Here is a 24137-nt window from a genome sequence, read left to right as displayed (position 1 = left end):
TTTTTTAAATTATTTTTTAAATTTTTTAGTGGAAAAATTTATGACAAACAATTTTTTTGGTGAAAAAAAATGAGGTTTAAAAATATTTTTCCCGATTTTGACCCATTATAGGTCTAACTTACTATAGCCTTATATACATCGTTACAATAGACTTTGAAATATCTATCATTAAATGTCCATATTGTCTATATTAATGACTTAGTAATCCAGATATAGATAAAAAATTGGCCAAAAACCGAGGTGGGCCGATTTTCTCGATTTTAAATAGAAACCGAGTCGGAAGAATTCCCGATATATTGATGTATCAATCATATAAAAAAAAAAATTATCTAAAAATATTTTTAATTTTTATTTTAAAGTAGAATTTGATATATAAGCTTCGGCACATTTCTCTTGTTTTTCACTAAAATTTTTTTTGTTTTCAAAATTCTATAAAATCATAAAACTATTACAACTATATACTCACACTGTTATTAATTCCATTTTAATCACTTATATTTACATTTTATAATATTTAATATTATTGAAACACTCTTTTACGTATTTATTTAAATTTTTATTATTTGTATTTAATTTAACGGTCATTTTATAATCAAACGTTTTACAACACTGTTATTCACCATACTGTTGTTGGCTGATGTCATTAAAAACAGAGATGTTAAATAAACAAACGTAAACAAAAGAACGACGACTGTGGGAATATAATTTTTTTCCATGTTTTGTTTAAACAAAAATTGTGCCATAATTGTATTAATATTAAAAATCTATCACTATATTTAGTAACTATAGGTATTTAATTAAACTTTTGAACACTTTTTATATTTCTCGAAAGCTTTTTAGTTATATTTAAGCCGAAATTAATTTAACACTTTCTTAGCACAACCGAATGCAACAATGAAAAACCGCGAACTAAATATTTGTCAGTTTACGAGAACAGAGATGTTTGAGAGGAGGAGTAACTAAAACAGAGTTGCTTAAACAATGGAATGAGAACGAAACGGAAATAGAAAAACAATTTGAATGTTTGTAACGGACAAATGTTATAAAATTGTATATAAAATGTTAAATTCTTGTGTTTTTATGTAAATTATTAAGAACTACATTTCTTTATAAATTTATATGATTCAAATTTCTAATTAAAACACATATTGTGGTAAAAATTTCTTTATTTTATTTAAAAATTTAAAATAATACAACTTTGTGTAACAAACAAAACCCCTGCTTATAAAACAAACAAAAGAAAATAACAAAGAAAAACAATTGAATTAGAAACTGATTTCAAAAGAAATTTACAATTAATTTAAAACTAAAAAAGCCATACAAAGCATAAAAATGCAGAAAACTTATAAATAAAAAAAAGTTCACTTAACACACCAAAGCAAATCCTTGGCATACTTTAAGTTTTGTTCTAATTTACTCCTAAATATAATACAAAACAAAATAACTGATATAATGAAATTATCAGCAAAAAAAAACTAAAAATTACAAATTGAAATTGTGAAATCAAAAAAGGTAGAATTAGTCGAAATTTAGTTTCTCTAAATTTAAAGTTTAGCCTTTAGCAAATTCTGCTCTATACTCAATTCCTTTTGAGGCTGCTGCTCCACCGGCAACAGATTTCCCATGGCAAATATATTTTTAGGATCCAATTGCTGTTTGGTGGCTTTATATAGATTTGCCCCAGTCTGTGTTATGGTCTTTGTATACCATTGAGAACGTATTTTACCCACGCCATGATGATGGGAAAGTGAACCACCACAAGCCAGTATCTCATCTCTGGCCCCGTTTTCTATGTGCTCGAAAAGTTCGACGGGATTGGAGAAACCCTTGTAGTTAAATGCAAAATAAAAGTAAACACAGGCACCGGAATCATAGGTTTGTGTGACGCGACAGGAGATGGAGAAATGATGAATGCTTTTCGCATGACATTCCTGGAAGAGAGATACGTATAGGAGGTTAATGAAAGACAGTATAATTAAGTAAATATTTGAATGCAAAAAAATATTTTAAAAATTTACCAATTCTATGCGCCTTTTAACATTTTGACACAAACTATGACAGCGATCCCAGGGCACCGAGGTCTCAAAAGATTCCGCCACAATATCATACAACAAAGCCAAATCCTAAAACAAAATTACAACAATTATTTCCATTAAACATCCACATAAATCTCTTTACTCACCCTCATATAAGCTATAACGAAAGTCATAATATAACCCCTTTCACCATTTTGACCACCACCCGAAAAACCTTTATGCTTTTTCGCTATATTTATAATCAGTGACTCTTGTCGCTCAACATCTTCCACCTCACCCTCAAACAGCAAAGTGGCGGCACAAATTTTTGTCAAATCCAAACATTTTATCATTGTTAAGTATTTCTTTTTAAATGCATCCATCATATCTTCCCGCCAACCCTTTACAGGTTTCAGGCTTTGACCCATAATAAACTGATTGTTGTCCATTAAACGCACCGAAGCCGGTTGACAGCGACGTTCGGCTACTTCGCGCATAAAACCCACACCACTTTCAAAATCAGGAAATACCAAGGAGTTGTAGCGTTTGACGGGCGGCAAGGGTCTTACTTTCAATACCACCTCGGTTATAGCACCCAAAGTACCCTCGGAACCCATGATGACATGATTAAAATCGGGCCCACAGGATATACGAGGAGCAGTGCATTCTCTATCCAAGACACCAGAGGGTGTTACTAGTTTCACTCTAACCACCAAATCTTCTATGTTGCCATAGACATTTTTCTTCATGCCCGAGGCTCGGGTGGCCACCCAACCTCCCAGCGTAGAGAATTCATAGCTATCCGGCTCATGACCCACTGTTAGGCCTTCTTTGCGTAAAATCCTCTCCAAATCCTGGCCGGCTATGCCGGCCTCAAAACAAACCGTTAGATTTTTTCTATTCAACCACAGCATACGATTCATTTGCGAGGTATCCAATATACAAATCATACGTTTCTCTAGCTGGGGGCAAGTGGTAGCTCCCGATACCGAAGTACCGCCACCATAGGGTAACACCACCACATTGTGCTTGTGGGCCAGGGCCACTAGTTTCTCCACCTGTGCATGATTATTGGGCCAGGTTACTACATCGGGTATTCTTTGAAATTTATTGTGACTTAAGTAGTAAATGTCGTGTAAAGTTTGACCATGACATCGAATAAAACGATCGATACCTTCTTGACTGTAGGCGATGTCGGTTTCATGTAGTTCTTGCAGAAATTTGAGATTAACGGTGGGTCGTGGATATTCTAGGGGTAGCGAAGGTTTGGGTATATTATCGTAAACGGTTACATTGAAAGTATTGAGCACCCAATCGGTGAAATAAGGTAAGGCGGCACCTTCCAGGGGATATCTGAAACAGTTTAAATGATACATATTTTAATTAGACATTCTAGTTGTGAAACGAAACGCAAACAGATTAATTTTAAAAAGTGAGGTTAAATGAATTCGCTCCAATTTGCCTGAATTCACCATTGCTGTTTCCTGCCCGAATTTGCCTTAGACAGAAGACCTACATAAAACCACGGCCAATTTAGAAATAGCTGATTTTATATGGTCCTTACTAATTTCAAAGATAATTTATACAAAGTCGCAAAACGAAGAAATCAGGGAATTCGTTTATTTTTTATAAATAGAGTTTGACATTCGATGAGAATTATTTGTTATGTATGGAATTTGACTTTTATCTTTAGTTGTGATCACTGTGCATATTTGGTTTACTTATCTTTTGACATCGGGGAACTGGCAGTTCTAGCTATGAATGACTTCGCATAGTGGGTGAATTTCGAAATCTCTCATTTTTAATCGGATAGTCCGATTTTAATTAAACTTCGATGTATATAGAAGAGTCGAACATTCGAGTTTACAATTTTGAATTCGGCATTTTTAAACGGATAGTCCGATTTTAATAAAACTTCCGATGTCTATAGAAGAATCGAACAGTCGAGTTTACAATTTTGTATTTGGCACTGTTTTAAATTCATATATCAGAGGTACCCCCCCACTTCAGGGAGCATGATAACTGTATTTAAGAGGCGGGACAGTAAGATTAAACCAATTTGTATTATTTTTCACTTACCTATCACCTCGAAAATGTATAACATTATTTTTTACATAAAATTCTGAATCCTTATAACCCCAACCATACCATTTAAGAACATCTTGTCTGTAAAAGAATTTAAAAGAAAATAAAAATAAATAGGTCAAATTTTAAATTTTTGCAAACACAATAAAAACCACCCTCCTGCTAAGACTTAATACAAAAACAAGTAGAAAAGTGTGTATGTATTTAGCTCAGACAATGAGGGGGTGTGTTTTGTATTGTTATCGTATATTACTGGTACTGGAACCAACCTTCTTTTGGGGAACACACCATTAACATCCTTTGACAGACGTTCATCTAAAGTTATGGACGACGCCTTTGTGGCGCCATTCAAGCTTGTCCTGCTAATGTCAGATTCACCAGCTCCTTTTGTTATTTCTTTGGTAACTAAATTTTTGTTGATTTTCTCCACCTTTTCCAAGTTATTAATATAATTGATGCATTTATTTGCAGCGGCCATTATATTTAAATGTTACAAAAATAAATAAAATATTTTTTTTTTGTGATTTTGGTGGAGATTTTATCGATTTTTTGCCACAACACTAGATTTTTATTTAGTTCGTTAAGGATTATTTAAGGATTTTTATTTGGCATTTGCTATTTAAAGTTTGATTAACAAAGTTTATAATTATTACAAAATTTATTTATTTTATATGAATAATATTTGTTTATTTTCTTCAATTTTATTTAGTTATTTATTCAGTTTTTATTATAATTATAAATGTTTAGATATTTTTGACAGCTTTCTTTTACAACTTGTCTATTCCAACTGGCTGACAATAAAATATCAAGGGGGTTTATTTCGGTCGAAATGTTCTATATAAAAAAATACACAGCGAAATCACTCATACGCACATATAAACACACACACTCTTACTCAATTAAACATTTATTAAAAAGGGAGTAAAATTTAAAAGAGAGCACTTTTAATTAAAGCTAAAATTGAGTAAGAACTCAAAGTTTTTTTTATTGTTATTAATAAATTGCATTCATTTTATGTCTTTAATTTATTTAAAATTGATCTTAATTAAATATTTCTTAAGTTTTTAATGGATTTTGTATTATATTTCTTTTATAATATTTTTATTTTCATTTTAATTTAACCCCCTGCTAAATAAATTTATGTTAAACAGCTTTTTTAAGGAGAGATTTTTGGTTTGTTTTGATTTTGTTTTGCGCGCGCATTCCTTTTACACACAATTTTTACCGGTATGTAGTGCAATATTGTTTTTGTTTTCTTGCTCTTTTGATTTTATTTATGCACGTTTTGGCAAATGTATAAAATATTACAAAAAAACATAAACGTACATAATTTAACCCTTAGGAACTTTGGTACTCAGAAAATACTGCATTAAATAGGCATATTTAAGTGTCTGAGACTGAGTGTTTTATAATTTTAGAAATAAAACAAGCAAAGAAAATAATTTAAAATTCTTACTTTAAACCCCATTTTCGTTTATATGTATATAAAAAAATTTTAATTACAAACTTGAAATACAACTAATAATTATATCAAGTATTAATAATTTTAAATAATTGATATCTATCAATGTTTATAAGTGTCCTTTTATGTGTCTCTTTTTGAGGGTTAAAGTCAAACTTTTACTACCGTTATTAAAATTATCTATTTATGTATGTATAATGGTGTGTGTGTAAATGAGAACCAGGAATGGAAAATTAAATTTTTGGTTGGTTTAAAAATAATATTTATATAATTACACTCAGCCTCAAAATGCTAAAATTTTAATTGTTTTAATTTAACTTTCTTATGCGATGAAAATCATCTATAAAATATACTGAAATGCTGAAAATTTTCAATAGAAAAAACTGTTATACCCCATATTTTCTAGTGAGGGAAACTGTTATACACAATATTTTCTGTATAAAAAACTGTTATATACGCCATTTTCTGTAGAAAAAACAGTTATTCGCAAAATTTTCTGTAGAAAAAACAGTTATTAACAATATTTTCTAAAGAAAAATCAGTTATTAACAATATTTTCTAAAGAAAAATCAGTTATTAACAATATTTTCTAAAGAAAAAACTGTTATACACAATATTTTCTAAAGAAAAAACTGTTATACACAATATTTTCTATAGAAAAAACTGTTATACACAATATTTTCTATAGAAAAAACTGTTATACACAATATTTTCTATAGAAAAAACTGTTATACACAATATTTTCTATAGAAAAAACTGTTATACACAATATTTTCTATAGAAAAAACTGTTATACACAATATTTTCTATAGAAAAAACTGTTATACACAATATTTTCTATAGAAAAAACTGTTATACACAATATTTTCTATAGAAAAAACTGTTATACACAATATTTTCTATAGAAAATACTGTTATACACAATATTTTCTATAGAAAAAACTGTTATACACAATATTTTCTATAGAAAAAACTGTTATACACAATATTTTCTATAGAAAAAACTGTTATACACAATATTTTCTATAGAAAAAACTGTTATACACAATATTTTCTATAGAAAAAACTGTTATACACAATATTTTCTATAGAAAAAACTGTTATACACAATATTTTCTATAGAAAAAACTGTTATACACAATATTTTCTATAGAAAAAACTGTTATACACAATATTTTCTATAGAAAAAACTGTTATACACAATATTTTCTATAGAAAAAACTGTTATACACAATATTTTCTATAGAAAAAACTGTTATACACAATATTTTCTATAGAAAAAACTGTTATACACAATATTTTCTATAGAAAAAACAGTTATACACAATATTTTCTGTTGAAAAAATTGTACACAATAATTTCTGTATAAAAATCTGTTAATCACAATATTTTCTAAAGAAAAAACTATTATACACAATATTTTATATAGGAAAAACCGTCATACAAGTCGTTTTCTGTACAAAAAGCTGTTGTACACAATAATTTCTGTATAAAAAACTGTTATGCGCGACATTTTCTATAGAAAAACTGTTATACGCAATATTTTCTATAGAAAAAACTGTTATACGCAATATTTTCTATAGATATAACTGTTATACGCAATATTTTCTATAGGAAAAACTGTTATACGCAATATTTTCTATAGATAAAACTGTTATACATAATATTTTTTTATAGAAAAGACTGTTATACACAATATTTTCTATAGAAAAACAGTTATACACAATATTTTCTATAGAAAAACAGTTATACACAATATTTTCTATAGAAAAAACTCTTATACGCAATATTTTCTATAGAAAAAACTGTTATATGCAATATTTACTATAGAAAAAACTGTCATACACGACATTTTCTGTAGAAAAAACTGTTGTACATAATTCTGAGGGAGTCCTTGTATGGGGACTAGGGACAAATATTGCCCGATTTTCGCCAAACTATACACTATAATTTCAGAGTAGTTATAAATAATTTGTGCACCTTAGAATTTCATAAGGAGCCAGAATATACATATATACTTGTGGGTCTGCGATGAATATTTCGATGTTTTACAAAAGGAATGATGGATATAAAAATTTAACGATCCATCCCTGGTGAGATCAATATCATCTGGTGCCAGGCATGGAAAATTTAAATTTAGAAATGTTAATGAACTTCAGTAAAATTAGTAATATTGAAGCCATTTTTGTTATTCAATACATTTTGGATTTTGAATTAATATTAAGTATTTAGAGTCAAAACAATGACATTTACCTAATCAAAATAAAAAAAATCAAGTAAGAGAGCTATATTATACATTAAAATTTTGAATATTTTTACATAAACAAAATTTTAAAAAATTTTTATTTCAAAATTTAAAAAAAAAAATTTTTTTTAATTTTTTATTGAAACAAATTTTATGACAAACATTATTTTTGTGAAAAAAATCGGTTAAAAAAATATTTTCCCGATTTTGTAAGCATAGGAACTAGCTTATCCCCCAACAATAAATGTCAGTGAATTTATCAATAATTGAAAAATTCTGCGCAATTTTTACTATAAAAAAATTTTCATTTCAAAATTTTTAATAAATTTTTAAATTTAAAAAAAAAAAAATTTTAAATTTTTAGTGAAAAAAATTTTGTGATGTAAATGGGCCAAAATTTTTTTTTTTAATTTTTAGTGAAAAAATTTTATGACAAAATTTGTTTGTTTTATGAAAAAAATTGGTTTAAAAAATATTTTCTCGATTTTGGCCCATTTTGGTCGGCCTTATATACGCCGTTGCAAAGGTCTTTGAAATATCTATCATTAGATATTCATATTGTCTATATTAATGACTTTATAATCCAGATGTAGATCAAAATAGGCCATAAATCGAGGTTGTCCTGTTTTTTAATATCTCAGCCATTTAAGGGCAGATTTTTTTTTATTTTAAATAGCAACATGGTGAAAGTTATAAAAATTTAATTTAATTAACAATTAATTGAATCTTTCTTATAAATGCTCTTGAAATTCTTTAGTATTGAATTTGAGGACTAAACAAGACCAGATATTGTTTAGATGAAATGTTTAATACATTTTGAAAATAAACCAGAATGTAAATATGTGTTAATACAACTAGAAATAACTACGAAATAATTCGCAATAATAAAGTAAATAAATCTCAAAGGCGTGGAGGCATTTAATTTCTCTAAACACTACTTTAAACAAAGACGACACAAAAAATTTATTGATAGTTTTTTTTTTTTTAATTACTTTAACAAGTAATTAAATATTTTGTTTAAAATTTTATATGAGCAAATAGAAGTGTTAATTAATTACACAGTAATATAAAAGTGAACGAAAACAAGTAAGAGAGCTAAATTCGGCTATGCCGAATCTTGGGTAAAACAAAATATAGTTTGGTGAAAAAAATCGGATTGAAAATTATATAATTTAAAAATAAAATATAAATTTGCATAGAATTAGCACTTGATAGAGATTCAAAATAGAAACCAAATATAAAATTTTTACAAATTGAATGAATGAAATGCGTTTTCTAAGGCTGAACATAATTTTATTATCCCATGTCTATCCAGATACATTTTTATCATAATAATAAACATCAAAATAGTTGTCAATATAAAAAATTATCAGGTATAGTTTCCATTTATTAGTATTATTGCTTCGTTATGACAAAATTGTTAAAGCTTTTGCTCAGACAACTTTGACTTGACAAGAAACGTTATCAATATTTGTCAAGTATAGCAGGGGGTTATAAAACTGATGCAATAAATAAAAATTAAAATCTAGTTCCTTTTCATTCTTTTTCTCTTTCTATTTCATGAGAAATTTGGATAATAATTTTTATTTTTAGACCTTGGAAGAGTTTCATTATTTTATTCAAAGAAAGTACTCTTGAAACCATTTTAAAATCTCAGTCTTCCTGCTCTGCTCATTTATATGCAAGTGACAATTAGTCTTAACTGTTTTTACACTCAAAAGGGGGGTTGTTCAATGAGTAAAACACGTTACAATAACAACACAAAAGTAAACAAAACAGGGTGGAAAAAAACACAAAAACAATTTTAATAAAGAAATAACACTCGAAATAAATACAACAACATACCATGTGTGTAAAATGACAACTCTAGATTGGTGGGAATTTTAAAACATGTATTTGTTATTAATTATTTAAAAACACAAAGAAACAATTAAATGTTATAAAACTAATAACAATAAACTGGGGTAAATATGTGTATCTATAAATGTTACAATGAAAAAGGATAAATTATTGATATAAATACACTTTAAAATAAAACACTAAAGGTCAAGTAAAGAAATGTTTATGTGTTTTTTTAAGATTTATTTATAGATTATTTAATTTTAATTTTATTCCATTTAATTTTATTATTTATTACATTTTTGATTGAACTTATTTCAGTTTCCATACGATTTGAAATAACTGTTACTTTTACAACGCGTAAATTACTACTGCTGCAAGCTGATTTTAACAAAGTTAAACTATGCAAAAATGCATCATCCACTTGAATATTTTTTTTCTATGAATTTTAAACGTTTATTTACATTTAGTAACAGCTTGTTATATTGTGATGCATTTAGTTAATGTTTTGATTTTTTTCAATATTTTTTTGTTAGTAAATAAACTTCCTAGCAAATAAAATTAAGTAAAACAAATATAATAATTAAAAAGGTTTAAACAACAAAATATTTTATAAAATAAAAAAATACAAATTTGTTATTGAAAACGTGTTTGAAAAATTACAGCATCTTTATTTTTTATTGACCACTGTTGAAAACCACCTGACTTTAGCTTTAACAGATATATGTATATACCTATATCTAAAATTGTGCAAATTACAACGGTCTTATTTGTTAAAGAAATCAAAATCAGCAAACAAAAACATTTTACATCACAGACTTAGTTGTGTGCAAATAAGTGTGAGTTTTATGTTGATATTTAATATTGTTTTCAATAGGTTATTGAATATTTTTAGTACTTATTACTCTAAACGTGCTTTAAGTAATTGTTCCCTTTGTAAGAAAGCAAAAAATTAAACCTAATTTGAGAGACAACGTATTTGCAAGCACTAAGTAAACTTTGGCAATAATAGACTTTGAAATTGTTTTATTTAAAAACAATAAGAAATATTTTAATAGTATTTTTCAAATCAAATTGTGTGCTAAACGCTTGAGTTAACAAAGAAATTCAAATTAAATAATGTTTTCATTAATTCTATTTGCCTTGATATATCTACGAAATAAAATAAATAATTTAAATTAAAATTCAAGTACATTTTGATTAGTAAACGCTAAATAATAACTAAATAAAATAACAAAACTAAAGATTATTCAAATTTGCTCAAGAATGATTGTATAAATTCAACAATAATTAACACTTAACATAAAATAATATCCACATTTTAATTAGCAAAATTTGAGTTCAATCTAAAACCGTTACTTTTTTAATAATAAACATTCTTTCCATACAACCCTGTTTAATTTTCTACTGTTAACAATAAACACAGCTCATTTTCACTCCCTCTCTTTCTTAATAAATCTCTCTCAAGCACATGTTTTTGTTTTGACATTTCTTCATCATGTTAAAAACAATAACAAAAAGTAAACATTTAACAACAAGTGCACAATTTTACTAGAATTTTCTTAAAATTATCAAAAAAATCAAGTTTTTGTAAAAAAAATATCATTAACAATGTTTAGTGAAGAAGAAATAGCTAAAAAAGAATGGACGGAAGAAGAACGTTTAGAATTAGCAGCAAAATTAGATGCCGATTTGGATGCTTATATAGATGGTTTGGAAAAGAAACGCTATGAGGAAGGCTGGCCCGAGGATCGTTGGCGGGAGGTAAAATCTATAAAATTTATCAACTAAAAGTAAAAATTCATTATAAAATGTTAAACAGGAAATGGATAAACATCCCTTCTTTATGAAAAAAGCTCCACAGCCGGGCGATGAGGTCCACCCCATGTTTGAGGGTTTGCAAAAGCTCAAATATGATCCGGAAGAGAATACTGCAGAAGATTTAGCTTTGAATTATAAAGAGGATGGTAATTTCTATATGAAACATAAAAAATACCGCATGGCCATTTACAGTTTCAACGAGGGTTTCAAAACGAAATGTGAAAAGCCTGAAGTGCTAGCGGTATTGTACAATAATCGTTCTGCGGCCCATTTCTTTTTAAAGAATTATAGGTGAGTTTAACAAAAAAACAATACAAGCATAAAATAAACAATTCTTATTCTAGATCTTCCCTAGAAGATGCCCAAAAAGCTTTAGAATACAAACCCGACTATAGCAAATCCCGCTGGCGGGCGGCTCAATGTGCTTTTGAACTCGAACGCTTTGATTTGTGCTCTCAGATCTGTGATGAGATTTTGGAAAATGATGCTGACGATAAGAATGCCCAAGAATTGTTGAAGAACAACAAATTGAGAAAATTGGAAAAGGAGCGTAACGAACGCAAGGAGGCGATAGAGAAGAAGAAAAAAGCTCAATATTATCATCGTTTGTGTAATGCTTTGGAAGAGCGTAAAGTAAAATATGACGATCAACAGCCGGGCAAAGAAATTGTCAATGAAGAACTGTTAAAACCTAAATTTCTTCCTTTGGAAGATTATCCCGTGCATCTAGATGAGGACAATAAGACCTTAATATGGCCGGCTGCATTTTCTTATCCCGAGTATTTATACAGTGATTTTCAACAAAACTTATCCGAGGAAGCCAGGTAAATACAATAATTTTATCAAAAACGAATATTGACAAAATTGTGCGATTTGCGGAACATCGGGAATAGTTAAGTTACTAATTTATTTTTTAAATATAATTTCTGTAGAATGTCTGATGTGGTTGATTCCTTATTTGCTGAACCCTTACCTCAGGACAACACTAATAGCTATCGTCCTGATACAGTCAATGTTTATTATGAGAACCGTAAAGTGGGCTGTGTTCATAAAGTTGATTTACATAAAACCATTAAGCAAATTGTAAAGGAAAAAGGGTAAGAATATAAATTTTCTATATGTAATTTTGATTTTTTATTAAAATATTTTTTTTTTTTAATTTTAGCTTTTTTGTTACTGGTGGCTCTTTGTTGTTTTATATTGTACCCAAAGATACCAGAGTTGAACAGGAATTTTTACATGCGGAAAGAAGATGTTTTCTTAAGTAGTTAAACTAGACTAATCAAATTCCTGACAAGTCTAGCTAAAATTAAGGAAACATCTACATCGCTCTAACTAATTTGATATATTCCTAATGATTGTAAGTTAAGTTTTAGCTAAAGATTTTCCCCCATATTCGTAAAAAGTTTTTAAATTTATCAAAGGTTACTAATGGAAGCTAATATCTTTCAAGGGCCTTTATATTTTCAAATAAAGTAAGATCTTTGAAAAAAATACTTTTATTAAAATGTAAATGTGGATTTTTAATATAAATTTGTATCTGTTTTAGATTTTTCCAAGTCTAAATTTGGGATGATGTCTGCAATTGCCTAGTAATTCAAATAATTATTCAACAGTAATCTCTTTTTGTTCTTAATAAATATACAATTCCATTATTGGATCCAGTTGTTGTAAAAGTTACACTGTTGTCGAACGTTCTTTACTTATGAACAATCTTCCAGAGCGTAGCTGAAATTTTATTGGGTTGCAGTTGCTGGATATTTCTTTGGAAAAACCTATCCATAGCATTATTATGCTGCATAAGTAAAACAAAGTATAAATTACCAAAAAATCAAAAGCATTTCTTTATTTTCACTTAATTTTCAATACAAAGTTTATGATATATTTATGTATATGTATAAAATGTTTATATTTTCATTATTATTAATACAACAATTAAGCAAAAATCGCGTATAATAGTATATTCTATAATTTAAAAGCTTCAAAATAGTCTTTATTTTATATATATAAACTACAATTTATGCTGTTAGTTTCTTATTTTGATAAAAGCATAAATATGGTTAGTTGTTTTTTTTATTTGGTGGTAATCATTATTGTATTCGAGCATAAATTTCTTATAAGTCTTATGGATTATTAAATTATTCTTTTTATATAATACTGTTTCCATTTGCTTTAATTGAGTATTAGTTTAATGATAATTTAAAGTCGTTGCTTTTTTTAAATTAAGAGTTTTTGATATGTTTTGTTTAGAGTATTAAAAAGCAATTATTTTTTTATATAAAAATTTAGAATTTAGCAACAAAAATATTCAAATAGTTTAACAAGCGTTTTGTTTAAATAGTCAACAACGATTTAATTTTAAAATTTAAAAGAATTTAACTAAAATTTCATATTAATTGAGCTTAAGTTTCCGAACACGTTAATTTAGTTATATTTAGGTATATGTATAATATTGAATTCAGGAGTATTTTGTACAACCAACAAATCAATGGTTTTTTGAATAATTTGAACTTAAACTTTAGGCTTTGTAGCAGTAAATTTTCAAATATAATTTCTATTAGGGTTTTAATTAGGAATGAACTCAAGTCAGTTCCTTTTATATAATATATTTACTAGATTTTTTTAAACATTTCTATTTTAATTATAAGCTAATTTCAAAAAGCATGTTTTTAAGCTGTTTAGATATGTTTCATATTGTAATTGTTATATCAATATGTGTTTATTAAAATAATTGACCTAAAACTTAATTAGTTTTCAAAAAAATTAACAAAAAAATTTAAAATTTTTTAACAAAAGTTTATTTTAAATAAAAACGAAATTGAAATAAATATAAATTACAAAAAATTAAAGTAAATAATTTACAGCATTAAAAATAAAAATAATTAAAATATTAAAAGTAATTGTATATATAAATAAAGAAAAATCAAACATATTATAAGCTTTGAACCAAATCAAATTATTAAATTATACATGTTTTTCGATACTTAATAATTTTATATAACTTTAAACTAGACATTTTTTGCAATTAAATTTTGCTTTTTAAACGAGTATTTTTTACAAATAGCTTAAATATGTATGAAACAGCTAAAAAATTAATAAATTGCAAAGCATATTCGAGTTTAGAGATCAGTTAGCAATGCTAAAAACATTTGTTTAATATTTCAGGACAGTTTTTGTAAAAACAAATTAAATTTAAATTAAAGCCATATTAACATGAAACAAAAACTAAATTAAATTTTAACTAGCAACCTAAAAACATAAAATCACAAACATTTAACAACCTTTTGTTTGTTTTCAAAATAACATTAAACGTAATTTAAGACTCTTTTTCCCAATATTGTTGGGTTACTCAAAAGTCGGGTGTTTGATTTCTTTGTAAAACATTATTGATTTTAAGCTTTAAGGGTGAAAAGTCAATTTTCTTAAATCTAGGCAATGAAGCAAACTTTTTAGAGCCCATAGCCACATTAGCGGCCGCTAAGTCACTGCTCGACATTGGCGATTCCAATTTAGTGGATTGTGTCATTAGGATTTTTTTATTTGAGCTTTGATTTAGCTGTAAATGATGTTGCAGTTGTTGCTTAATGCGCATCGATTGCTTGGGCGCCAGGGTGGCATATTTATGCAACAATCTGGTGGCATCCTTAGTGGCTTGATAGCAATGCTCATATTCCAATTCGGCCTGTTCCAATTTAGCGATACCACTTTGTGGTGGAGTTTTCAAATAGTTGGCAGTGGATGTGGCCGCTACATTGGATGATGTATTTGTTGTGGACGTATCATCGAATTTAAAATCTATATTCTGTAATAAAGCTAATTGTAAAAGTTCAGTATGTAGTTTTTCTTTAAGCTGGGCGGTTTCGGTTATTTCATTATATGGCGTTTTCTCGCTAATATTATTGTTATTGTTGGAGTTGTTATTGTTAAGTTGTAATGATTTTTTGCTGGTTAAATTCACTGTATAAACATTTTCGGAGATTTTCTGTGCATTAGCTGACTTTTTCGATTTTGTGGAGCCTAGGGCTGGAGGGCAAGAATTTGTGGATGATTTCTTGCGTTGTTCTAGGATCTTTTGTGGTGAAGATATGTATAAGTTTTCCTTGCGTTCGCGTTTCATTTTGATGTTGACCAAATGTTTAATACCCATTGTGGTGGTGGAAGATTTCTAAAAGGAATAAAATATAAAAATGTTCAGATTCACTTAGTATGTGTGAAATAAAAATATATTCGTTGAAAACTATCTTTGTTAAAAAAAATTTTTTATGAAAAAAATTTGTAAATAAATTTTGGCCAAAAAAAGTAAAAAAAATTTTCTAAAAAAAAATGTTTGTAAAAAAAACGGGTTAAAAAATATTTTTCCCGATTTTGACCCATTCTCGGTCCGAATTACTATGGCGTTATTTACGTCGTTGAAAAGGTCTTTGAAAAATCTTCAACAAAAAACTTGATAAATCCTTTGAACTTACCTCTTTATCTCCATACTTATGAGTGGTAGGAGTCGTTTGTTTGGAAGGACTATTCGAACGTCTTCTCATTTTGACCGTATCACAACTATTCGGATAATACGAAGGAATTTTATCATCAACACTTATAATGGATTTGCGTGGTGTTTGATAGAAATTTTCCTGCTCCTCTAAGCCACCGGGCGATTGTTTGTCGGCCGGTGAGTCGGTTGGAGTGCTTGTACATATATGACCCGATAAAGGTTGTTCCAATTCTTGGGCAGCCTTAATGGTTAACAAATTTTCATATAAATTACCCGTAAAATCCCTGGCTAAAGGTGGGGTATTTTCATGATTTCTTAAAATCACACTGCTGCCATTTAAGGGCGAGCCAGCAGTCTGCATATTTTCATAGATGTTACTGAGGTCCGCTTCAGACACCGGCAAAGGGGTCTTGCGTAGTGGAACCTCATCATAATCGCTTTCGTTTGCGGCTTTTGTAATAATATTTCTTTTCATTAATTGAGGTTTCTGAAATATGTCCGATTGTAAGTCTCTGTTCTCGGTAACTTGAGTATTCGAAGAAGTCGAAGAGCTGGTGGATGAATATGAACCAGTAGAATAGCCTGATGTAGTGGAAGATGTGGTAGAAGAAGTGGTTGTTGTGGTAGTCTCTTGACTCTCTAGTTTTTTGCTTATTATAGGAGCCATAACACAGTAGCCCGTAAGTTCATCTTCCATAACTATTTTATTACGCCTTAATTGTTGTATTGAAGGTACCGCACCACTGGCTCCTACTAGATTAATCGAGGAAGTATTGCAGGCAGAAAAATTAAAGTTTTGTGGCAATTGGCCGGAAACATTTAAACTTTCCATGGAGCCCGACTTGGATTTCAAAGCATGAATTCTGGCCATTACTAATAACGAAGAGGACACAGGTATAACCGAGTCATCTAAACTTAAAGAGCTATAGTTGTGTAAAGCACCCACTTCACATTCAAAGTCATCATGTAACTCTAAATCACTGGAGCTATTTAAATGCAAGAAAGCAGCCACTTTGTCCTCATCAAAAGTATCCAAGAAATTGATTTTCGACAAGTCTGGACTGGAGAAACTATTACGTTTGTTGGGCTTTGTACAAGCAGGTAGAGGTTTTAAGATCTCATTAGCATAAATAGGATGGAATTGTTCAACACTATCACCGCCATTTATTATATCCTCCATGGTACAAGTGGGTGTTTCACTTACACTTTCCGCCCTCTTCGAACGTCCCGCACCGAATATATTGTCCAAGACATTTTTATATTTCTTTTTCTTGGCCAAATCAGCTTCAGGATTAGTATTTGAGCGTGGTATGTCGCCTAAAAGCGAAAAAGGATCCGACTCATAGGTATTGAGTCGTTTACGATGTGGCGGTAGTGGTGGCAATGGCGGTGGGCAATTGAAATGTTCCTCTACAATTGAGTGTATGTTGGGTGAACAGGGTTTCATTTCCTCATAAATGCCCGAAGCAATTGAGGTGCGTGATAAGCGACGCGACAAACGGGGAGGAAAGTTGCCTTCAAATATTTCTTCATAAATGTCGGAGGCACGAGAAACACGCCTCGACCAATTTATGTTGCTGTTGCCATCTGGTATTTGTGGTAGGGGACCCAAAGCAGAGAGCGCATCCTTGACAGCACTAGTTAGAGAGGGGAACAAAGAATATTTTATACATAAATACTTACTTTATTTTAAATAAACAACATATTAAAAAAACAAGTAAGACAGCAATATTTGGATGTGCCGAATCTTATTTACCCTTCACCCGACTATACTTTGGGATAAAGATTGATAAAAAAAAAGTTTGGTGAAATTTTTTTTTTTTCTGATGAAAAAAAAATTTTTTTTTGTGATTAAAATTGGTAAAAAAATTTTGTTAAAAAAATTGGTAACAAAAATTTTTTTTTGTGAAAATTTGGTGAAAAAAAATTTTTTTTTTTTAAATTTTTTTTTTCGATTTGTGAAATTTTATATGGTTTGATCCTTTTCTATCCCAAAAAGTTATTGAAAAGACGCAGTGGCAATAATGAATTGAAATAAAACTAAAATACAAATAAAAGTTTTTAAACAAACTTTTCAAATTAGATACAAACATTAATATTAAGTGTTATACACACAAAGTTTAGAAGTGTCTACTACTTAAGAAATATCAAAATTATTACTAAATTTGATCTAATATATTGAAAATAGCAAACTTTACCTATAATAAAAATAATACACCCAATTCTTTATACCAGAATTTCATAAGTATAACAGTTACTCACCTCAACTCCCGCTGTTTATCTTCCAACTTGCCCACCTCACCCAACAAACCAGAACCACGACTGTTTCTCCGTTGCTCCAAAAATACCTGCCGATAGAGTTCCAAGTTCTTTATTGATTTCTTAATCCATTTCATATGTTTGCGACAACTCATTTCCGTATCCAAAGCAAAGTATATGAAACAATCACGACGATTGTGTGTCCAAAATAAACCATATGAATGTTGCTTAGTACGTGAGGTGGCCAAACTTATGGTCACTCCGGGAACATTAATCGATACACTCAATTGCGACGACTCATCCTTGTCATCCTGTGCCAAGGACTGAAAGTTTATACGCAAAAAGCAGGGTAAACATTTAATAGCTTCAATTTTCACTTGACATTTTGTCCACGTTTTGAATTTTAATGAATCAGGGCGTTTATCATAGATGTCCAGCTTAACATCCATGCACATAGAAATTTCATTGAACTCCATGTTTACGTTACTAATCACAATACAAAAACCTTAAGTTTAAACAAAATTTTACAATAATTTATTGCTATTTCTTATAAATTGAACATTTCTGGTGTAAAAAAAAACATCTACTTGCTAAAACTTATTGGTAATTTTCTTCTATTTTTTCTCTATTTGTTTCTTCTACTTCAAGTGTGTGTGTACAACAACAATGTCAAAGGATTTCATTCCTTGAAAGTGAGAGAGAAAATTAAAAATTATCTGAGTTTAAATAAAGCCAATATGGCCAGATCTTAGAAAACAAAGAAAATTGCAACAGGTTATAAGTTGATACCAAACACTTCCTAAAACCAACTGTTTTCTTAGTTTTTTTTGTTGTTTTGGCGGGTTATTTAGTGTAAATTTATTTTGTAGTGTTTTATTTAATTTGTGTAAAAAATTGTTTAAATATGGAAGATTCTTGCATGGAAATTGATGATCAGCCGTATTTGTGAGTGTGAAAAGTAAATTATAATGTAAAATTCCAAAAAATAATGAATTCATTTCAAGATATGTGCGCACTTTGGATGATGTTAAGGGCATCATCAAACATGCCAAATTGGATGAACGAAATCTTACTCAAGTCACACAGGTGAATATTCCAATAGACTTGCATTTGTACATTTTCTTATCCACAGTATTTTTAGGCCTTATACTTCCCTTCATCCGATATTGTTAGTGATAATCTAAAGCTTTTGGAATTGGATGATCATATGTTGGGCCAGATACGCGATGGCCAGGTGTTGCATTTTAAAGGCGGTCATAATGAAAAGGTAGTTTTATGTACTGATGAAAAAACTTATGATGTCAAATCAGCCGAAATCTCCAATAGCCTGTTATTAGTGCCCAATTTGAAATTTGGTGCTGCCACTAGTACTTCCCCTTTAAAAAGTCCTCGCAATGCCAACAATACATCACTGGAGAAAAGTTTAAATGATAGTACTGATGATGATTTGGAGATAGAGCGCATTTTGGAACAAAGAAAAATATTGAAAATATTCCATGAATATTTTGAATGTCGTGAGATTAAACCTAGATTTCGTAAAATGGGAGATCTTTTGCAGTTGACTCGTTACTCGGGTCCCGAAAATGAAGAATGCATCGATCGTAAACTTTTATTTTCGTTTGAACAATTGCTGGATACGGTGCAGTGCAGTCGCAAAGAATTTATCGAAGGCTTAAAATTATATCGAGCCATGGAATATGAGGGTTGGATGCGTGTCTTGGAGTGTGAATATGAATATAGAATTGTTAATTTAATGGTGGGCATTATTGTGGAGAATTCCTGGCCTCTAGATGAGGTGGAAAGAGAAGAAACCATAAATGCTTTAGATGGCATTGCACCTAAGCAAATTGTGGAAGGTTTATTTGATTTGTATACTACAACCACAGAGGGAAAAGAGAATCGTTTTGCTTATTCTGAGGAGCTGGTGGCACGTATAGTGGCACAAAATATTCTACAGCCGGGATTAAAGTTTCGAGTTGATGAATTTTTAAGTACATGGCAAGAAGCTCTGCCCGAAGGCATGAAATGTGAGGTGAGTTGGTTTTAATATTAACAAATTTACATTACTAAAATTGTTAACTTTAAAAAATTGATCTCCAGGAAAAATACTTAAGAGGCTTGGGTATATTTGATAAAGAAGGTGGCACACCCTGTATAAGATCATTATCAGAAGATAATTTACCTTTAAATATACATGATCGCATGCGTTTATTGTTTAAAAACAAATCAAAATGGACTTTAGATGAAATTGAGCCCTATATAGAGTAAGTTTTATGAAATATTCCTAATTTAAATCAATTTAAAAGATATTAATCACAACTTTTTAGATGCTTTACTACTCCCTTGTTATCGGTATCATCTTTAATGGCCAAACAGGCCAGATCTTTAATGGAGAATGGTGTGCGTTACTATGTAGCTAAACATTAAAGGTATTTGTTTTATTATTATACATATTTGTATATAAAATTTATTTATAATTTCTATTTTATTTGTATACATTAATTATTCTCTATGTACTTTTCTTTTTCTTGTTGCGCATTTTCTTGGCTTGTTTTAAATCTTCAATGGCATCTTTCATGACTTGCACGGCACTTGGGGCTTCATCATTATTATCTCCTGACATTTGTGTCATTTGTAATTGTCCATTAACACCGGGATATCTATAAAAATGCAGTTATTTACAACAATTATACATAAAACAAAAACTATTCAACTTACTTGAAACTAAAGCCTCGGGGGAATATCGGACGTGACAATAAGGTTTTTAATTCAGATCTAACACCGTCCAATTGTACGCGATTGCGACGTTTTTCTATTATATAAGGATCTTCGTCCTGATCACTACCCCTGCAACGTTACAACATAAATATGTATTAAAAAGAATTAACAAGAAAAAATATATAAACATACGATTCATCATTGAAACCCTCGATCACCATATCCATTTCTTCGGCATGTTTTTTCATCCAGCCTAATTCCGTTTGGGTACGTTTTAATTTTAATTCTTGTTTATCAACTTCACGTGCTAAATTTACACGTTCCTTTACTGCATTCAAATAACGCTCCGATACCGGAAACAATGGTAAGTCTTCAGCTATATTAAAATAAAGAAAATTTTCTAATTAATAAAAAGTTATGTTTAAATTTTGTTATATCTTACTTCGCTCTAAAGTTTTGTATAATTTGATGTAAGTTTTAACCTCGCCTGGTTCCATAAACATTACAGTTATACCATTTTTATTAGCTCTTGCTGTACGACCAGATCTGTGCACATAATTTTCACTAGTACGGGGCACCTTTAATGATGATTTGAATGTATAAAATAGATTTTTTATGTTTATTATTTTCAATCATACCTGATAGTGAATAACGTGCTCTACATTGGGTATATCCAAACCTCTAGCCGCTACATCAGTAGCTATTAGTAGACCACAAACATTATCTCTAAATCTTTCTAAATTCTTAAGACGTTGTTTTTGTATCATATTAGCATGCAAGGGCAAGGGATTACAATCCAATAAACCAAAAAGTGTAGATAATCTCTTAACACAGTCTATGGAATTGCAGAAGACAATGGTCCTGCCTGGATGACGTTGTACAAAGTAATATAAATAGAAATCCTTGTGCTCCAAAGGACAAATTAAACGGCATTCCGTAAGAGTCTGGGCAGTTTCTAAAAATTTGATCAATATTTATAAGTTTTTCACATTCCAATAAAAAACATTTCTACTTACGTTGGGAACTGGTTATATCCACTATCTTGGGCTGGGATATGCCCAATTCTTCTATAAAACTTTGAATTTTCATTTCCGAGGTTTGTTTAACAAATTTGGGCCGTTTGCCATAATTACGTTCTTTGGAAAAATATAAAATATTTCATTATTTTTGTAATATAAAAATGGAATAGCTATTTACTTACTTTGCATGTGATCGGGCAAATCATGTACCAAGGTCAAGGTAGCCGAGAATATAAAGTTCTGACGTGATTGTTTTTTCTGCTCATTTTCATTGATCACTCTCAATAAAGTTCTCAACTCTTCAAAATGGCCCTTTTCCACCATACGATCTGTTTCATCAATGGCCAAGAAACTAATATCTTCTATTTTACTCAAATGTTTATTGCCTTGTTGATACAACTCCCACAAACGTCCAGGAGTGGCCACTACAATTTCAGGATGTGAATTTAATACACGTTCCTGTTTAGCCAACGACAAGCCTCCAAATATGGCCGCCACTTTAATGCCCGTATATTTAGCTGCCGCTACTATGTGGTCTTTTACTTGCACAGCCAATTCTCTGGTGGGTGTTAAAACCAATGCAAAAAGAGCACCGCCTTGAACTGGAGCTTCTTCCTCATCTGAATCATTAAATTCGGAGCAGTTGTCTAGGTCCATGGCTTCTGGGTCTTCTATTTCTTCTTCAATTATTTCCTCTTTGGCAGTTTCCTTATTTTTACTTTTACCTAAAGGTTTTCTTATGCCAGTTCTGACATTTTTTCTTTTCAATTCCATAATACCGGTCAACATGGGTATGCCAAAGGCTAAAGTTTTTCCACTGCCCGTCTCAGCAGCTCCTAAAATATCCTTTTTACCCAAAATAGCAGCGGCCAAGGTGCGAGATTGTATTTCGGTGGGTGACTTAAAACCCTTTTCAGCCAATGCCTCAAGTATACACTGGGGAACACCTAAACCATTCCAGCCCTAGAATTAGTTTTAAAATTGATTATTTAACTGAAATGTAAACATTAATTTCATTAAAATTACCTCTAAATCATCTACGCTTATGGCTTTGCTATCTACTAGTTCGGGCACTTTGTCTTCCTCTTCATCACTATCATCAGATTTTGATACTTCATCATCCTCTGTAGGTGGTGGTCTCAACAACTTAAAACGATCTTCGTTTTGTTTTCCCTTTTTGCTAGTTTTATCTTTTGATTTTTTTGATTTCTTATCAGTATTTTGTGTTTCTGTTTTAGCGGCTGGATTTTTTTTATCTTCTTTACGTTTTAATTTGCGTTCCTCTCGCTTTTCACGTCTTCTTTCCAATTTTTTGCTTAAGTAATCCTCCTTCTTAGCCTTTTTCTTTGCTGCCTTACCATTACCTTCGTCACCACTCTCATCTGAGCTATCTTCCTCGCTATCACTTTCATCTGAGCCCTCCGCTGCCTTGCCTTTTTTTGTACCCTTCTTACGATCCAATCGTTTTTGTTTGCGTGTTAATTTGGGCTAGAAATATTAGGATTTTTAGTAAAGATTTGAAAATTAATTAAATTAAGTTGTAATTACCTTGGATGTTCCTATCAAATTGGATGCATAGTCCTCCAAAACTTCTAAACCAATGAGTCCTTCCAAACCCACACCATCTTCGGTTATGACACTGCCTTTTATTTTCACTTTTTCCCACTTGTCAACTGTTTTAGCTGCATTCTTTTTAACTTTTACACTTGGTGGTTTCATTTTTGGACTTTTTTGTTTATTTTGTACCATTTTTGTTTTTTTATTTTTAATAAATTACTTGAATTCTGAAATTACAACTTTCCGGCACGTGTTTTCTTTAATCAATGGCTAAAAAAAGTTTTTGTTTTGTTATGATTTCTCTTTTGTTGTTTCGTTCTTCAAAAAGAGAGACTGAGAGAGAGGCAGCAATTACAGTGTTGTTATATTTTCAGCAGTGTTGCATTTTCTCATAAAACCAGGGTTGTTATAAGTAGTATGAAATAGCGGTTATTTTAAAGATAAAACTTCGTTATGTATAATGTTTTGTAGTAAATTACAATTTTGTCTATATTTTTATTACAATGACACTGATTTTGTACATTTTAATTACTATTTTGAAAAGCAAAGACAAACGTTGATATAAATTTGTATGAAAAATCATTCTTCATACTAATTTCTGTAGTTTGAAAACGTTTCGTTTTATAAAATG

The 24137-nt window shown here is 29.8% G+C and overlaps 5 protein-coding genes across 9 annotated transcripts; 2 read left to right on the top strand and 3 right to left on the bottom strand.

Annotated features, from left to right (window-relative positions):
* Nucleotides 1-1148: 1148 nt before the first annotated feature.
* ADPS (alkyldihydroxyacetonephosphate synthase) lies at nucleotides 1149-10064 on the bottom strand. 4 transcript variants are annotated; one of them, XM_065511780.1, is made up of 6 exons: nucleotides 9945-10064; nucleotides 4370-4715; nucleotides 4095-4181; nucleotides 2183-3368; nucleotides 2019-2123; nucleotides 1149-1931 (listed from the first exon to the last, which is right to left on the bottom strand). In XM_065511780.1, the coding sequence occupies exons 2-6, from the start codon at nucleotides 4576-4578 to the stop codon at nucleotides 1545-1547; spliced, it is 1974 nt and encodes a 657-aa protein (XP_065367852.1). In that variant the 5' UTR covers nucleotides 4579-4715; nucleotides 9945-10064; the 3' UTR covers nucleotides 1149-1544. The 4 variants fall into 4 exon arrangements, with proteins under 4 accessions (XP_065367852.1, XP_065367850.1, XP_065367853.1 ...); XM_065511778.1 differs by having other exon boundaries at nucleotides 4370-4934; nucleotides 9945-10012; XM_065511781.1 differs by having other exon boundaries at nucleotides 4370-4660; nucleotides 9945-10009.
* A 1113-nt stretch (nucleotides 10065-11177) lies between these two features.
* On the top strand, nucleotides 11178-12981 carry Dpit47 (DNA polymerase interacting tpr containing protein of 47kD). Its single transcript, XM_065512018.1, has 5 exons — nucleotides 11178-11410; nucleotides 11469-11758; nucleotides 11812-12291; nucleotides 12400-12564; nucleotides 12633-12981. The coding sequence occupies exons 1-5, from the start codon at nucleotides 11258-11260 to the stop codon at nucleotides 12733-12735; spliced, it is 1191 nt and encodes a 396-aa protein (XP_065368090.1). The 5' UTR covers nucleotides 11178-11257; the 3' UTR covers nucleotides 12736-12981.
* A 1706-nt stretch (nucleotides 12982-14687) lies between these two features.
* On the bottom strand, nucleotides 14688-18757 carry sced (scrambled). The gene is made up of 3 exons (XM_065512283.1): nucleotides 18216-18757; nucleotides 15934-17590; nucleotides 14688-15632 (listed from the first exon to the last, which is right to left on the bottom strand). Exons 1-3 carry the CDS (start codon nucleotides 18686-18688, stop codon nucleotides 14817-14819), a joined length of 2946 nt encoding a protein of 981 aa, XP_065368355.1. The 5' UTR covers nucleotides 18689-18757; the 3' UTR covers nucleotides 14688-14816.
* A 261-nt stretch (nucleotides 18758-19018) lies between these two features.
* Nucleotides 19019-21056, top strand: LOC135960097 (sister chromatid cohesion protein DCC1). 2 transcript variants are annotated; one of them, XM_065511307.1, is made up of 6 exons: nucleotides 19019-19157; nucleotides 19217-19298; nucleotides 19354-20244; nucleotides 20313-20476; nucleotides 20540-20641; nucleotides 20887-21056. In XM_065511307.1, exons 1-5 carry the CDS (start codon nucleotides 19117-19119, stop codon nucleotides 20637-20639), a joined length of 1278 nt encoding a protein of 425 aa, XP_065367379.1. In that variant the 5' UTR covers nucleotides 19019-19116; the 3' UTR covers nucleotides 20640-20641; nucleotides 20887-21056. The 2 variants fall into 2 exon arrangements, with proteins under 2 accessions (XP_065367379.1, XP_065367378.1); XM_065511306.1 differs by lacking the exon at nucleotides 20887-21056 and having other exon boundaries at nucleotides 20540-20724.
* LOC135960096 (ATP-dependent RNA helicase DDX24) lies at nucleotides 20645-23804 on the bottom strand. Its single transcript, XM_065511305.1, has 9 exons — nucleotides 23498-23804; nucleotides 22976-23437; nucleotides 22132-22912; nucleotides 21947-22066; nucleotides 21569-21885; nucleotides 21373-21508; nucleotides 21123-21306; nucleotides 20931-21059; nucleotides 20645-20872 (listed from the first exon to the last, which is right to left on the bottom strand). Exons 1-9 carry the CDS (start codon nucleotides 23696-23698, stop codon nucleotides 20722-20724), a joined length of 2481 nt encoding a protein of 826 aa, XP_065367377.1. The 5' UTR covers nucleotides 23699-23804; the 3' UTR covers nucleotides 20645-20721.
* Between the last annotated feature and the right edge of the window lie 333 nt (nucleotides 23805-24137).

This window comes from Calliphora vicina, chromosome 5 (assembly GCF_958450345.1).
Source record: "Calliphora vicina chromosome 5, idCalVici1.1, whole genome shotgun sequence".
NCBI classification, from domain to species: Eukaryota; Metazoa; Arthropoda; class Insecta; order Diptera; family Calliphoridae; genus Calliphora; species Calliphora vicina.
The sequence above is the reverse complement of the archived record's forward strand: the minus strand, read 5'-3'. Positions and strand labels throughout refer to the sequence as shown.

Bases quoted from the DNA above. Each gene is read 5' to 3' on its own strand.
- ADPS (XM_065511780.1), bottom strand. From the start codon at position 4,578: ATGGCCGCTGCAAATAAATGCATCAATTATATTAATAACTTGGAAAAG. The intron at 4,182-4,369 runs GTTGGTTCCAGT...ATTCTTTTACAG, and splicing joins GGTGTGTTCCCCAAAAGAAG to ACAAGATGTTCTTAAATGGT. The intron at 1,932-2,018 runs GTAAATTTTTAA...TCTCTCTTCCAG, and splicing joins TTAAAAGGCGCATAGAATTG to GAATGTCATGCGAAAAGCAT.
- Dpit47 (XM_065512018.1), top strand. From the start codon at position 11,258: ATGTTTAGTGAAGAAGAAATAGCTAAAAAAGAATGGACGGAAGAAGAA. The intron at 11,411-11,468 runs GTAAAATCTATA...AATGTTAAACAG, and splicing joins CCGAGGATCGTTGGCGGGAG to GAAATGGATAAACATCCCTT. The intron at 11,759-11,811 runs GTGAGTTTAACA...TTCTTATTCTAG, and splicing joins TTCTTTTTAAAGAATTATAG to ATCTTCCCTAGAAGATGCCC.
- sced (XM_065512283.1), bottom strand. From the start codon at position 18,688: ATGGAGTTCAATGAAATTTCTATGTGCATGGATGTTAAGCTGGACATC. The intron at 17,591-18,215 runs GTGAGTAACTGT...CTCTCTAACTAG, and splicing joins GATAAACAGCGGGAGTTGAG to TGCTGTCAAGGATGCGCTCT. The intron at 15,633-15,933 runs GTAAGTTCAAAG...TATTCCTTTTAG, and splicing joins ATAAGTATGGAGATAAAGAG to AAATCTTCCACCACCACAAT.
- LOC135960097 (XM_065511307.1), top strand. From the start codon at position 19,117: ATGGAAGATTCTTGCATGGAAATTGATGATCAGCCGTATTT. The intron at 20,245-20,312 runs GTGAGTTGGTTT...ATTGATCTCCAG, and splicing joins CCGAAGGCATGAAATGTGAG to GAAAAATACTTAAGAGGCTT. The intron at 20,477-20,539 runs GTAAGTTTTATG...ACAACTTTTTAG, and splicing joins GAAATTGAGCCCTATATAGA to ATGCTTTACTACTCCCTTGT.
- LOC135960096 (XM_065511305.1), bottom strand. From the start codon at position 23,698: ATGGTACAAAATAAACAAAAAAGTCCAAAAATGAAACCACCAAGTGTA. The intron at 22,913-22,975 runs GTAATTTTAATG...AACTAATTCTAG, and splicing joins TAAGCGTAGATGATTTAGAG to GGCTGGAATGGTTTAGGTGT. The intron at 21,060-21,122 runs GTATGTTTATAT...GTAACGTTGCAG, and splicing joins GAGGGTTTCAATGATGAATC to GGGTAGTGATCAGGACGAAG.